At 38.1% G+C, this 15,768-nt stretch overlaps 1 protein-coding gene across 1 annotated transcript in view; it reads right to left on the bottom strand.

Moving 5' to 3' along the window:
• The window catches only part of Ccnh (cyclin H), a 17,791-nt gene that overhangs the window by 1,548 nt on the left and 475 nt on the right, over positions 1-15,768 (bottom strand). The window contains exons 2-7 of the mRNA XM_010637159.3: positions 14,293-14,419; positions 13,733-13,806; positions 12,827-13,037; positions 9,079-9,242; positions 5,982-6,052; positions 2,912-3,023 (exon numbers count right to left, since the gene is read on the bottom strand). Coding sequence (XP_010635461.1) covers positions 2,912-3,023; positions 5,982-6,052; positions 9,079-9,242; positions 12,827-13,037; positions 13,733-13,806; positions 14,293-14,419 — 759 coding nt within the window. The remainder of the gene's footprint in view (positions 1-2,911; positions 3,024-5,981; positions 6,053-9,078; positions 9,243-12,826; positions 13,038-13,732; positions 13,807-14,292; positions 14,420-15,768) is intronic.

The raw sequence follows: 15,768 nt of genomic DNA, 5'->3' as shown, positions 1-15,768 counted from the left end.
ATAGTATATACACACACTATATATGTATACACACACACACACACACACACACACACACACACACACTATATATATATCCACTGAAGAACAGAGCTTGGAAAGACATGAAGAGTTATGCTAGTGACAGTATTGGTTAAGTCAGCATTGAAATTCAATGCAATTCCAATTAAAATCCCAGTAAAATTTTTCTTGGAACTTATCGAGCCAAACTGACCCAGGAAAAGAATATGAAAAACTTAGCAAAGAGAATCTGCAAAAGAACAATGTTGAAGGTCCTTGTCTCAGTTATAAAAGCACATTATAAAAGCTATGGTAATTAAGTGCATAGTATTAATTATACACCTTTTACATGACTAAGAATTTAGTTTGTGATAAAAAATAATTCAAATAACTGAAAAAACATTTAAAAAGAAGACTGAAACAAAATTAGTTTCTGAAAAAAATTACCACGATTCTTAAGTTTAAACTTATAAGCTAAACAAAAAATAAACATTTAAAAGGAAATTTTTTACGTAAAAACAGAAGAGGGTTGTGTCACATATACAAAGATGAGCATACAGAATTTATAAAGAACAAGAAATTGATGCCCCAAAATTGGGCAACAGAAAAAATATAAAGGACTCTTATCCACAGAATCAATGGCTCACAGTAATCAGAGAAATACAAATTATAATACCAATGTGATACCATTTTTTCACCCAGACCAGCAGAGGTTAAAGGCTGGTAACAGTAAGTGTTGTACCATATATAGACAGCAGCAATACAAGAAAAACCAGAAGTATTTACTATACATACACATATACGCACACATGTGCATGTGCGCACACCCACGCGCGCACACACACACAAGACTGCAGATGTAAACAAAAAATGAGGTATTTCTGAGCTTGTGACTTAGATTTGGGTTTGGTCAAAGGGAATTTTGGTTTTACCCATACTGACTGACAGTTCTTGCGAAATACAAATAAAGGTAGAAGAATTTTAAAGAAAAAGGAAAAGAAGTATTTTGACTTACATGCATAGTGTGGTCCATAAATTCTTTCCAGTTTGTAGTGAGTAGTCCAAAAATTGTGTATTTAGAAATTTTTACAACAATTGGACAGAATTTTTGATTATTCAATCTAATAAAATCTGAACTTACAGTTTTGTATATATTTCATTTTATAGTAAATTTGTTTATTTTACGGTGTAAAGTGTATGTAATGAATCGTTTTTTAAGTCTTTCAGTTTGAAAAGCACTCAAGTCCACAAATGTACAGGATTTGCTTGGCACAGTAAAAAGCAAATATTAATTCAGAGTAAAACAAACTCTGAGTGAGGCATGCTTTGTAATCCCACAATTGTGGTAAGCTGAGGTAGGAGGGTTGAAGGTTTAAGTTCAGCCTGGGCACTTAAGACTATCTCAAAATAAAAAATGAAAAATAATTTTAAAAATGGGGATGCAACTCTGTGCAAAGGCCCTGGCTTCAATCCCCAATAACTCCAAAACGAACAACAAAAAATAAACAAGTAATTAGAAACTTTTGTTTGTGGTCCATTTACTTAACTAGATAGAAGAGTAGGATTATAATTGTTCAGTGTTCTAACCCAGGGGTTGATAAAGGGCTAAAATAAGCATTTTAGGTCTTGCAGGCCACAACAGTTTGTCATACTCAACTTTTCTGCCACAGCATGAAAATAGCTACAATAACACATCAACTGAAGTTTATACTGTTATGGTAAAACTTTAGAAAAAAGAAGGGATCAGACTTAGCCTGTGAATCATAAATGGCCAACGTCTGGCTTAAGCATCTCTGAAAACTCAGTGTGAGAACATGAGTGTTATAATACTGATTCATTAAAGTTAACATTTCTTCTCTACAACCTTCTAATATTCCCATCACTACTAAAACACAAGAATGAAATCTCTGAATTTCAAGTTCTGTGCCAGCCTTTGAAGTTACAGCTATGATTATAACAAAAGTCCTATATTTTGCATACTTGATACATCCCTGGACTCCTCTACTACATCTGTATGAAGGATCTGGGTCATGTACCTGTTCTAAAGACCTTGGAATGATTTTATGGCTTTTAATATGTATCTACTAGCACACATTCTCCAATTACACAGATCAAAATTTCTCTAATGCATCTTTTTTTTTTTGGTACCGGGGATCAAACTTGGGTCCTTGTGCTTTGTGCTAGCAAGGCAGGCGGTGGAACCACTGAGCTAAATCCCTGGCTCTCTAATGCATCTTAACTACATGTTGCCATGGCTAACTCCTATTATATTTTAACAAACTTTCAAATCAGAATGCAGTCCATAAAAAGTACCTTGGTGAATATTTATTTCTATCAGTTACCCAAGTTCCTGTCTAAACTCCTAAAATATTATGGACTCTTTATGCAAAGCTAAAAGTGCACATTTTATGGTAAATTCCACACTGGTCTACAAATTAAAAGACATGCCTATGGTTAAAAAAAGAGATCGACAGCACATTTCCCTATAGGTTTTACCTTCAGTATTAAAGTATCTCATTGAAAGCAAGTATGCCACATTTTCCTACGCTAGCTAAGAGTATACTTGTTCCTTAGACCAATTAAAAGACCTGTGAAGAGATCAAAGATTGAAAGGACAGGCAGAAGTACATAAATTCTCTAGAAGACTCTAACCCCTAATATCCTACAGGGAACAGAAAGGACAAGATCTGCAAGACAACACACTAGTGAAGGTCAGATCTAAACAATGACCGAACTACTATTACGGTGTATAATCTCACTGGAAGAGTACAATCAATTAAAAAATATACGGCTTATGAGGTAGCAGTTTTCCCCGGATGAACAAACTTTTACCAATGAAATGATTTACTACTGTGAGGGCCAGGCACACTGGGTAACGAACTATTCTTGAATAACTATCACATCTACTTACGTCACCACATTAAGTGCAAGCTCGGCAGAGTGACACCGCTCCAGCTTCTGCTTCAGAATGGCAACTTCTTCAGGTCTGGGTGGCTCATACTTTTTTACTAAGTTTTTCATGCCTGTGGAGATGGAAAGGGTTTACACTAATAAACATCCTGCTTTCATAGTAAAGGGAGCCAAACAATACTCTCCGATCTTGTTACAGAACACAAGAAAGAATCGAGACGACATGCTTGTTCTTATCAGTCTGCAGCATTCTGGACTTGAATCCAAGAAGCAACATACAATTACTCTGAAGTAACACGGCTATCTACCATCTCTCCCGTACCACATACAGCATAGACAAGCCTGATGTATCATTTGGTCAGCATTATTTTTTTGCAAACACTGGCATGTTCATACTTTTTGCTCAATCTCAAAGATGTTTTTTTCTTTCTGGTACTGGGGAGTGAATCCAGCACCTTCACTTTGAGCTATATCCCCAGCCTTTCTTAGTCTCTGTAGAATTTGAGACACAATCTCACTAAGGTGCCCAACCTGGCTCTGAATCAGCAATCCTCCTGCCTCAGCCTCCTAGTTGCTAGGACTACAGGTGTGTGCCACCCACTCGACTTCTTTTTAAATCCCTGTATGATTTAGTGAACATACTTTATTCTCTACTAACCACATGCGTATGCGTACTATTCTACCCTACAGATTACGGGCCAAGAGTATACTTCTTATATACAGTAGAAACTTCTATGTTATGTATAGAGGGGATAGAAAGGGCTGTTTCACATGGCAAAAGCATGTCAGTGATTTTTTGGTTTAACAAAATATGGATCATATACATTTTAAAAGTAAGCTACTGTACTAGTAACTATAATTACAAAAAAACCTTTTAGCTGATCTTGTCAATCAACTACCATAAACCAAAGAACATATGTCTCAAGATTTTGAAGGGAATGATGAAAGACCTAGGACTCACTGCAGCCATGGGCTGGGTAACTATATTAATGACATTTCATAATACAAATAAACAATGTTTTCAACTGAATTAATTCTTTAGATTTAACATCCTTATGACAATGTGTTCCAAAAAAGATGGTTATCTTAATATTGTCAAACCTCTGAATCTTTTATGAAAAGCTATTATTTCATATTAAAAATGGAGTAAAAGTACTGAGGAATCAGTAATAAAACTGTAAGCTTTAAGTGAGTACAGTGAATTAAGTCTTTTACCTACCAAATTCTGTGATCCTAGTATCTAAGGCCAAACTACAATTAGCCTTGACAGTGAGCCCTCTGGTGGTCAAAATGAAGCCCTACAGTTCATGTGTAACTGGCTCCACTGTTCTCCGGAGGGAAGGAGGCCCCCAGGATCGCCTGGGGCGGAGAATCAAGACATGAAAACTACACGTTCTGAAACAGCCTTTTAAAAACTAAAAACACCCCAACTTTTATCCAAAATCAAGCTCTGCAATCTTTTACTGTTTATCTAATAACTGATTAAAATATAAGGAATTTAAATAATAACAGGCACAAAAAGGTTTGGAAAAAAACACAACTGATCCAATTTTAGCAGCCCAGCAGTGAGAAGCATTCAGTGTGGCACAGGTAAGAGCTACCAAGGGTGCCGGTGCTTGCACTCACTCTTTGAGGCAGTCTCAACACGGCATTTTCAGCTGGAGAATTATTTGTTGTAAAGGGTTTTTATACTATTAGTTTCTTGAGACTGCTATTATCACAAACTTGGTATTTTAAAATAACCAAATGCATTCTCTCAGTTTTGCAGCCCAGAAGTTCCAAATTGGTTTTACTGGGCCAAACGCATGGTGCCCGCATGCCATGCTGTGTTGGCACACAAAATCCACCCCTTCTTCTGGCTTCTGGTGGCTACCTGCATCCTCTGGCTCATGGCCACATCATTCCAAATTTCAAGGCCAGTGCCTCTGAATCTCTCTGCTCTCTTAACATAGCCTTCTCTGGCTGTGTCAAATTTCCCTCTACCTCTCTCTCACAGGGATGCTGGTGACTACATTTGGATCTCACCCTGGTAATGCAGGTTGATGGCAACATCTCCAAATGCTTAACTTGTCTGCAGGAACTCCCTGCCCCTTTTTTTTTCAATTTAAAGTAACATTCCTAGGCTCCAGGGAAAAGGACAGAGATCTCTTTCAAGAAACCACCCTTCAGCCTGGCACAGGGACTGTCCTGTGTACCAAGCAATGTGCAGCAGCATTTGTCTCGCCACCTACTAGAGGCTGGCAGCAACTACCAACTCCTAAATTGTGATGGCAAAAGATGTCTCTGAACTGCAAAATCACATGTTCAAGACCACGGCTTTTTGTATTACCAACTAATGTGACAAGCAACTGACATGTATTAACTACTTCAAACTGATTTAATCTCCAAAGTACAAGTTCCAAATTTAAACAATATTTCTAAGTCAGCCCCCTCAGATGTACTTCCATTCCTGTTTTACATTTTTGTATACTTTTAAAGAATTTTGGTGTAGCTCATTAAACTCTCAAATCTGATCTTCACTTTGATGTACGTGTAAACACTATTTCCCTCCATATGCATTTTTTGTTCTCTATCAATTTATCTTTAATACTTCTATGAAGTATAGATAGTCCTCATTTAATGACCTACCTGTTTACTGTTTGGACTTAAAACCCAATGTCTGGACTTAGGATCTTTCTTGTGCACAGTTCTGTACATCTTATTATTAGGGCCTTCGTGTCTTTTTCTTTTTCTTGTTTAAAGAGTACTATACATTTTGCTGATTGTACTGTACAGTACTGTAGTTTTATGTTGTTATGCATTACAGTACTGCATATTAGAGTTATGCAAATAAAAGCAAAGTCATCAAGTTGGAGTTTTCTTTGACCATTTGTTTTGAATATTATAATGAATATAAATACTATTAATCCCCATTCAGCAGCCAATCCATTTAACAACTTACTTGCCAGAATGGGAGCCCAGTCTTAAGACGAGGAATGTCTAATAATAAAAGTCTTCAAAAAACTTAGGTTATTTCAAGTTAAATATCAAGGCATTAATTAGAAAATAGCTTTGTATTTTGTTTTACTTACTTTTCATTATATCTAATAACTGTGACAAGCAAGTTCTACTTTCTCGCAGCATTAGACTCTCTGATAAATAACTGATAAAAAAAGGAAAAAATTAACCTATTGAAAGCATACAGCAATGAGAAACATGACATTATAAATTGTTTGCCTCAATATTCATTTCATAATTTAACATTTGTTAAGACAGTATTACATATTTTAAACTTCTGTAAAAGTATAACCTACAAGTACTATATCCTTAAAGATTTAGAACTTATTTTAGCTCCAAGTCATGACCTATACTTGCCCAAAATCATAAAGCTTGAAAGGATCAGAGCCAGAATTTGTCACAAGTACGGATTCACTTCCCCTTGATAACAAGGTCATGTTAACTACTGTTGCACTTGGAAAGTGGGTTGAAACAACAAGAATATCACCTTATGCATTATAAATCTATTACATCTCATTTGCATCAAGTCCAAAGCAAAGGCATTCTTTTTGCATCAATGGGGTTTTTTTCTGAACTAGTAATAACAATGCAAAAATAAAATTTCTTTTAAGTTTTTAGCTATCGTTTTAAATATCCAAACTTCATCAATAGTTGATAAAAGCCAAAGTGAATCAATTTTCAAAGCATAAGAAATCTTTCAATATACAAAAAAGTACTGATTCTTTTCTTCGGGTAAAATGAAGTTACCAAAATGGAAAGCAATCTCTTAAGAACTGTTGTTGTACCTACTTTTTAAACCATCCAGGTTATTTAAACCTGATTACAAGATTTCAATAATAAAAGTCTGATATAACAAGTTCAATGACTACTGTGGGAATTAATTTTGAATATGAGAATTAACTTGACAATGGATGCATTTGTTTATAAGTAATTAAAAATACTGTATTTTTTCCTTTCCCTTTTCTCCCTAAAACTCTTCACACTTTTGTCACCTACATTTTTTTTTTTTCAGTCTTCCTTTCTTTTCAATTTCCTAAGTGTTCATTTGCTTCTAAGAGTTAGGAGGCTAAGTCTTTACCTCTATGAAAATTCTTAAATTAACTCAATCTCAATTCTGAATTACTTTTTTCAATTTTTATTTTTAAAAAATTCACATGCAGCCGGGCATGGTGGCGCACGCCTGTAATCCCAGCACTTTGGAGGCTGAGGCAGGAGGATCGTTGTGAGTTCGAGACCAGCCTGGGCTACATAGTGAGTTCCAGGTCAGTCTCGACTATATAGTGAGACCCTATTTCAAAAAAACAAAACAAAAAAAAAATAAATAAAAAAAATCACATGCAAGTGAGAGTGTGAAACTAGCAGCTAAGAAATAGCTCTATAGCCACACCATAAACAGAACCCAGAAAAAACATATTATCTCATGAGTAATCATTTGAAGCACTATTCAAAATATGACAACAGGATATCCCTTTTTAGAAATCAACAATGTAAACTCAAGTTTTATGTATCCCCAAAAATAGTTTGCCTATAAATCAGTAAGTCTTAAGGTAATGACTGGAGAGCACTTGTCTTAAAAGGAAAAAGATGCTCAAATGACTAGTGCCTGGAAATGATTCAAAAGCCAGTGTAAGCCGGGTGCAGTGGCTTACACCTGTAATCCCAGCACTCGGGAGGCTGAGGCAGGAGGATCGCTGTGAGTTCGAGACCAGCTTGGGCTACATAGTGAGTTCCAGGTCAGTCTCAACTACACAGTGAGACCCTGTCTCAAAAAAACCAAAAAACAAATAAACAAAAAAACCAGTGTAATCTGCCATGAGCTGAGGCACCGTAGTTTCAACTCTGCCTGGCCAGAACTCATCGTAAGACAAAGTAAACTCTGATCTGGACCATATGATGCTTCACTGTACTGTACTTTGCTAAAATCTCACTGGAGGATTTGCAGTATACAATGCATAAATGCTTCAAAAGAAACTTGGTTATATGAACTGCGGAAAACAAAGAGCTTTTCCCCTTATACAACGGAAGCTCTGCACCTGAATTCCACAGATATCGAACATTTGTGTGGCTATCTTTTCTAAGTAGGGCAGGGATTTATATCTTGTTCATTCTTATAAACCCAAAATGCAGCATTAGTGCACAGCAGTACACAGAAGGCATTAGGTAAGTGGAGAAGTCACATATATTTATATGTAGGGCGTGAGCTGTTTGTGGAGAGATACATATCACAAGTAAAACAAACCACAGTCCTTTGTCTCAGCTGCAAATGTGTTTTGAAATTCATAATTTTGGAAACATAGCCTGGAATTTACACTATGATAAGTGAAATACAGACAGTATCCTGCAATTAGGAACATCTAATACTTCTGCAAGAAAAACTAATACATCCACTCCATGGGGTAAAACTAAATCAATGTGTTTGTATTTGCAGCCGCCTTATCAATGGATTTTGGAATTACAAAGGTAAATAAAATAAAACAATTAAACATAAAAAGTAAAAATTCATTCTAATCTGGAAAGCAACTTGAGTACAGCAAAAATGTCTGCTTTACCATAATCTCACCTCCCCAGTTAAACATTCTAACCATAGCATTGTTATACTCATTTATGCGCACATTAAAAGCTTTAATCTATAAAATTTAATTAATCTGTGCACAGGACATCACTCTAAGAATCAACGGATTTAATTTGTGTAAAGAGCCTAGTTCTCAGTGCAGTTTACACATTAGCCATTACTATTTATGCTCCAGTTACAACCGATTTGGGGGCATCCCCTTCAGCAGTAATCTTACCACAGTCTTCACTGAGCTCCACAGGTCGTGCATGCTCCACAGCAGAGCAATAATAAAACGGTGCAAACATACGTGTTGTATTCATGTTGCTTACCAGCTGAGAAACATCAATCTACAACAAACAGCTACAGTCTTTTCAGGATCACCTGTTTTACTCTACTCCTAGTCATAAATGTACTCCTTTCCCTTAGCTCAGCAACTGTGCTTAATTTTTAAACATTTCCTTAAAACCCCATTTCACTTCTTTCATCACCAACCTTCCCAGCCATAAGAGATATGTATGTACAAGATTATACTCACAAACGAACCTTAAAAACTCAGACTCCATTAAGAAATAAATTGAGTGACTGAATCTGACCTAAGGTGAAACACAAATGAGTACCTTTCCATAGTAATTCCAGCCCTGGAGGCGCTAGATAAAATGGCAGTCAGAGCAATTTGGGAAGGTGTATATAGAAGATAAGCATCCGTCAATGAAATTCTATTAAGAAAGTCATCTGCTGTTTTCCTCAAAATCTCTGGATTCTCCAGCATGGGATAGCGGGTCTAGAAAAAAAAGTTAGCAGATGTTACCATTTCTGAGAGTTTAGTGCACTAGTAACAGTTCGAGAATATTTATACTACCCAGAAAGTGCTTCACACAGAATGCTTTATAAAAGTAATTCCTTTCCTATACAAAAACTATCTCACAATCTTCTTAGTAAAAGATTGTTTTGTATGTACAATTAGAATGCAGCAAAATTACCATCACTGAATTCTGATCTTTTAATCATGTCTTCTCTGATATTAATTACTCTTTTTTTTAGCAGCTCTCAAAGTTTTTGAACACAAAAAACATGTTTTTTATGAACACTAAAAATCACACGCTTTAAGCCAACATCTACAGTTACTGGCACAACAGTGCCTGACAGTATTCAAATCAAAATGAATGTTAATCCTCTTCGTCTTTTCCACGTGAGAAGGGAGGGAGGGTAGGTTCTGGAGATTCCTCTGGATATAAAGGAGACCTAGGAAATACTCCCGGAGAGACCTCCCTGGAAACCCAGATGATTCCGAATGAAGGTGACTTTTAGGGACCCTGGTACCACCTCCCTTTGATATGAAATTCATTCTAGCGTTTACTTTTGGGAAGAAGTAAATGGAAACAAACTGAACCTACCAGATTTCTCCAAATAACAGGATTTTCAAAATATGTCCAAGAATATGGAAAAACACATATTTCCTGACAATTTTTCAGGTCCTTTAAAAAATCTTGTCTATGCGTGGACTAAAACACCTCATTGAACTGTGTGGTCACACTCAGGCTTGTCACTATCAGACGCCCGACCTTCGCTATGACAAATTCAGGCCTTGTCCCAGGACATCAACTCAGGTACTCCACAGCTGTTCTCCCTCCTCAGAACCTGTCCCATGCACCAGTGTTCTCTTGTCCTCCCTGCCCGCTCCCCGAATCCATTCCCTGCTCCAATGGACTGCCAACACACCTGGCTAAAGTTTAACAGTATCTGAGCCCAACCCACCTTCTACTTTGCAACGATACCAACTTCTGAGTACTTCTGGAGAAAACCATGCAGCCAGAGGTTCGGTAACATTATTATCGATTCCTGTTCACTGACCCCAGTCTGTTTCTTAACACTGCTTAGCAAAGATGCAGTTTTCAAAGAAAATGTGTTTCCCCTTTCTCACTATGACAAACACTGTCAACCTGTCTCAGGAATTTCCTGATTATCAGGAAATTACAATGGAGCTGAAAAATTCTTACCATTTAGTGAGGTCCTAGCCATAGCCAAATCCTAGCACAAAGCACTGCCCACAGATTCACAGTGACGCTGGGGCTCAAACCTATCATACAACCAGATTGGAGAAAAGCACAGTGCATACAATTTTGTACAGAGCAGAATACCTGATAACGATAATATACAACTGTGTTAGTGGTTTCTAGTGTTATTGTACTTTATCATTGGAGTGTATTCCTGCTTATAAAGAAACAAGTTAGTGGTAAAGGAGCCTGAGGCAGCTCCTTCAGGAGTTATTCAAAGAGGCCTTGCTATTAGAGATGACAATCATGTGCATGTCACCCCCACCCCCTGAAGATCTTTCAGTAGGACAAGAGGTGAAGGTGAACAAAAATGATACTGATGATCTCCCCCCTCCTGTGTCTTAATTTTTAAAAAGAGAATTTTAAAAAGTTAAATTTGATCTAGGGGTGGTGATATACACCTATCCCAGCATTCTGGAGGCCAAAGCAAGAGGATCACAAGTTTGAGCCCAGCCTGAGAAACATGGTGTGTTATGAGAAATTTTGCTTGAAAATTATACATGGGCTAAGGATCTAGCTCACTGCAAAGGCCCTGGGTTAAATCCACAGGAACACAGGAACACAGGAACACAGTAACACACATTCACACCCCACCCCATCGAGCCTAGAACCGAGAAGTACAGCTGGCTGTATCTTCCATGTCTGCTGCAGTGTACTCTATGATGTTCACACAAGATGAAACCACCTCACCAGTCTCTCAGGACACACCCACCATCACACAGCTCAGGCCCACACTTGTCTCTCACTTCCAATCTATTGTCTCCGACGGGCAGCCATCTGGTGGACTAATTTCAACAAAATCACAAATGACCTTTGTGGCACTAAATCCGGCATCTATTACTAGGTCTATTTTTCATCAACTTAACTCCTGTCTTTGGATTCTCCTCAGTTTTTACTTAATAGCTTCCTTACTTTTCCTTTTAAAAGTTGTTCTCAGCCCATCCACTCTGAACTCTCCTGAGCAAAGATAATTGAAGTGCACACCTCAAGCCTCGCACATCTTCCGACCTCCAGATGTAAACTACCCACTGGATGTCTTGCAAACAACCCTAATTCACTGTGTCCCAAACCAAATCCATCCCCCTCCATCATCAATAAAACACTCTCACGCGGCACTGTCAGTCAGGGTATTCTCAAGCCAGAAATTCAGGATTCCTCCTGTCTGTACCCTACAATTGCAATCAAGCTTCAAGTCCTGAGTCCGCCCACCATCTCTCTTTGTACTGCCCATGTCAAGCCCAGCACCATCTTTCCGCCGGGTCTTTTCCAATAGTGCTGTTATACCTTCACTCTTTCTAAGCCATTTTTCACAATATTCACGACATATACAGACATGCAACAAATCAACTGATGCAGACTGACACAGGAGGAAGGCAACAGGACTTTTTCAAGCTGCAAACCCAATCATAAGCCTTTTAATGGCTTCCTTGCCCTCTAATAAAATCTGACATTGTATCAGTCTCTTCCTTCCGCAGAGGCAGTGACACTTGGATGCACTTTTCCTCCTGTAATTCTAGGTCCTGTTTAGTTCTTAACGTACCATGAACTTGAGCCTTTTAGGAGGAAAGTCTTTTTCTCTCTGGATGCTCTTTCCTTACCTAATTGCTATTTTTACTCTGAATTTCACCTTAAATGATGTTTTCTCAGAAAGGCCTTCCTTATTGTTTAACCTATCTCTAAGTTATTTTGTATTCTTCCTCTGTAAATTTAGCACATTAAATTCATAATGACTGCCTGAACTCAGTCTGTTAGGTCCATGAAAGCTGAAAGCACTCCTGACTCCTTTCTGCTTATTTCTTCAGGCACTCCATTTGGCATACAGAAGTCATCCAATTGCACTGCTCACATGAAATGAATAAGCCACTTTCTTTGACTTCTCAGGCTACCTGACAATCTATTCTTTTTGTAAATTTTTACTTATACTTTTGATTCTTGTAGTTGTAGCTCATGTTCACAAAGCCTTAACAGTATTGGCTCTTTAACAGGTCCTGATTCACGATAATACATGTCAGAGTTAAGAGAGTTACACTAAGTTCTTAAAAGCATTCTCTAAACTCACAATGGTCTTTATTATAGTCTTTGGGGTAGGATTTGCAATCACTAAATCAGAAACTCACTGCCCAACAATCTGAGGTCAAGCTCTCCTGGTGCTTCAGATGCACAGTAAAGTCTGAAAACTATGACCTTACAGGGCCAGTCAGATCCACTGGTTGTACACTTTTGTTAACAATTTAGGACAAGTTTTGGATTCATCTACGATACAACAGCAAAGAATTCACTCAGTAATTTACCTTATACCAGTTAAGTTTACCTTTATATCAATGAGGAAGCCCTCAAATGGTCTGTAGGGATTGTGGACAATAAGGTGAAAATTAAGTTGTTGTATAAGGAGTAGTTCATATTCCAAAATCTGTTCCAGGGCCTTCTCCTGTCCAAGGGGACTCTCCCGAAGGTTTCCGACAAACTGAGGACTAGACACGTTGAATTCATCTACTTTGCAGGCCAGAAATGCACAGGTAAGCCTAGAGGATAAAACAAGGGACTGAGGAAGGACATCATATACCTTGAAAAGCATTGTATTTCTAAAAGTATTCTCAAAAATTGCCTAATATTCATAAACGACTACACTACATTTTGGAGAAAGGTTTAAAAGAAAGGGAATTCACCTTCCTATCTTTATCCATTAAGAGACAAAAAACTATAAAACTGGTTGAATGATTTACATCTAGCGTGCCACAGTGACTGGCAGCAAGTTCCTGATGACTCCCACACTAATTTTATCTTTATCCATAGGCACAGTGTTTAGTAGAGAGCAGAAACAAATTCAGCTGCGTACAGGAAATGAGTACAGGATCTGCACACTGAACGGATATGGAAAGAAGTCACCACACAACTTCAACCCAAGCTGAGGTGCTCTTTGAACCTAACTTTTCTCCCACAGGCATGTGGTACATGTATGTACTCTTCTCTTTTTAACTCTTCCATCCACATTTCATGATACAAATACTTTTATTCCTGTTTTCACTTTGCTTTTGTTGTTTCCCCAATTTTAGGTTGAACTATGTCAAACTGCCACTCAGTTTGAAAAGAAGAATCCGAGTCTATGTTGCCCTTCTATAGGAAGGAAATTCTTTCACACGGAACACACACAGTGCACAAATATCCAGAGCAGAAACATCTTTAATAAACACAATAAATCAGACAAACTTATACTCACATTATTATCCGGGGGTGATATTCCATTACAGAATTATTAAGATAAAAACGCTTGAAATACATACACGCTGTACCCTAGGGTTAAAAAAAAAATGTTGTGAGGATCTATTTGCATGTGTTACACGTTCAATTTTGTGAAAAGGAACTTTATACAAAGGTTTCTTTGAAAAGGTCCTTCATAAAAATACCAATACATTACTTCAAACATGTACCAAGATCTGAGATAGCGCTCCTCCATGTTCTGGCCTCAATTCTACCACTCACTGGTTCAGTGTTAGCAGGGCAAATCATCTTAGTTTTTCTTTCTCTATAAAATGCACAGGTCACAACTTGTTTAGCAAACCTTCAAATTCTTTTGACTGTGAAATGAGAGTTTTAATACTTTGTAAGATGTAACGACTCATGAATTAGGGCCTTTTTAAAAAATGCACAACAAAAACTAAACAAATATACTTTAGATGAATTGTGTGGCAAGAGGATTGGGAGTTTACTAACTTACAAGCGGTCAGATTTCATAAACCAGCTAAGGGACACTGTACATCATCACTACTGTTAACTTACCACAACAGACCGTGGCATTGCTGGTTTAAATACTGAACAGAATTCCAATAATCTTTTCTCATAGTATTTACACAGAGTCAGTTCTTCATGAGGCTCAAGAAAGACTGGATCGTTTGGAAGAACCTTTAAAACAAAGACAAAAATTAGGACATAAGTTCAGTGAGCTAACTGTAAAATTGTCTTCTTTATCCTGATTTTATAGCCACAGCAAAGCAAAATATACCACAAATAATTTTCTCTTTAATCCTTTTTTTTTCTGAGACAGGGTCTTGGTATGTAGACCAAACTGGCCTTAAAATCATAATTATCCTTCTCTTGCTGCCTCCAGAATGCTGGGGTTACAGGTTTGCGCCACCACGCCCAGCCATAATTTTCTCTTTATAGGTGTGCTAAGCGCTATATAAAAGAGCTTTGGGAAAATATCTAATAAGGTAATCTCTACCATCATTTCACAATTCCTCAGAATGTCAGCTGGGCATTTGCTTCCCTGAGGTAAAATGAAAACAGAATGTGCATATGCTCTTAGGGTTGTCATAATTTGTAAATTTAAAAGACACATTTTCAATCCTCAGAAAACTTTCAAAATCCCTTTCTCAATCACTGTTACAAAAATCTGAGGTAAAGAACAACAGAGTTTCAGGGGTTTTATATTATTTTAAGCTGCTCATTTAAAGGCAGCTCTAGGAAACTAACCCAGGTGCTAACCTCAGTGATAGGAAGTCAATATAAAAATAAATTAGCACAGTACCAACAGGCCTGAAGGCACAGAGGACAGTACTTGCTTACAGCTTGCAGGAAAGATGAAATCAGGCTGAGAGCTATGGAAGAAGGGGCTTGGCTAACAGGCCATGGTTCAAACCATCTCCAGGCAACCGGATGGGTTTGAGGATCACACGTTTCCAACCCACTTCCCCGAGGCTCTTTCTAGAACTGTGATCTGATGAGGTTCACTTTCCCTTTCAAATCTTTCCAAAGTTCCCCAAGGTTTCCGTGTAAATCCCAGCTACTGTACTTATTTTTGCTTTTAAATTCCTTGCCCACTCTCCGAATCTGCCGCTGTCCAGTGACTCCACGCACTTGTCCTACGCCTTCTCATTTCTGCTTTGCACGCACGGCTCTGTCTCCAATGCCCCTTTCTTCTCTTCTCCGGACCAACTACCGAAAAGAGCTTCCCATGCCATCCTTGCTCGACCAAGTGAACAGCGCTGGCCCGCGCCACAGCATCCTATAATCTCTTCCTCCCCGCTTTTGAAAGACTTTTATGGTCCACGCCTGAAGCCCCAGCATTTGGGAGGCTGAGGCAGGAGGATCACCCCAAGTTCGAGGCTAGAATGAACTACACAGAGAGACTCTGGCTTAAACAAACAAACAAACAAACAAACAAAAGACATTGTCCGTCTGCCGCACGACTGGGGGGACGGGGTTTTCCCCGCGTCCCCAGGCCGGGCAGCGCTCGCCCGTGGACTCCATGCGCCG

The sequence above is a fragment of the Fukomys damarensis genome, unplaced genomic scaffold (assembly GCF_012274545.1).
Source record: "Fukomys damarensis isolate Sample0158 unplaced genomic scaffold, DMR_v1.0_HiC HiC_scaffold_3, whole genome shotgun sequence".
NCBI lineage: Eukaryota > Metazoa > Chordata > Mammalia > Rodentia > Bathyergidae > Fukomys > Fukomys damarensis.
Note: the sequence above shows the minus strand (reverse complement) of the source record. Positions and strands in the feature narration are given on the sequence as shown.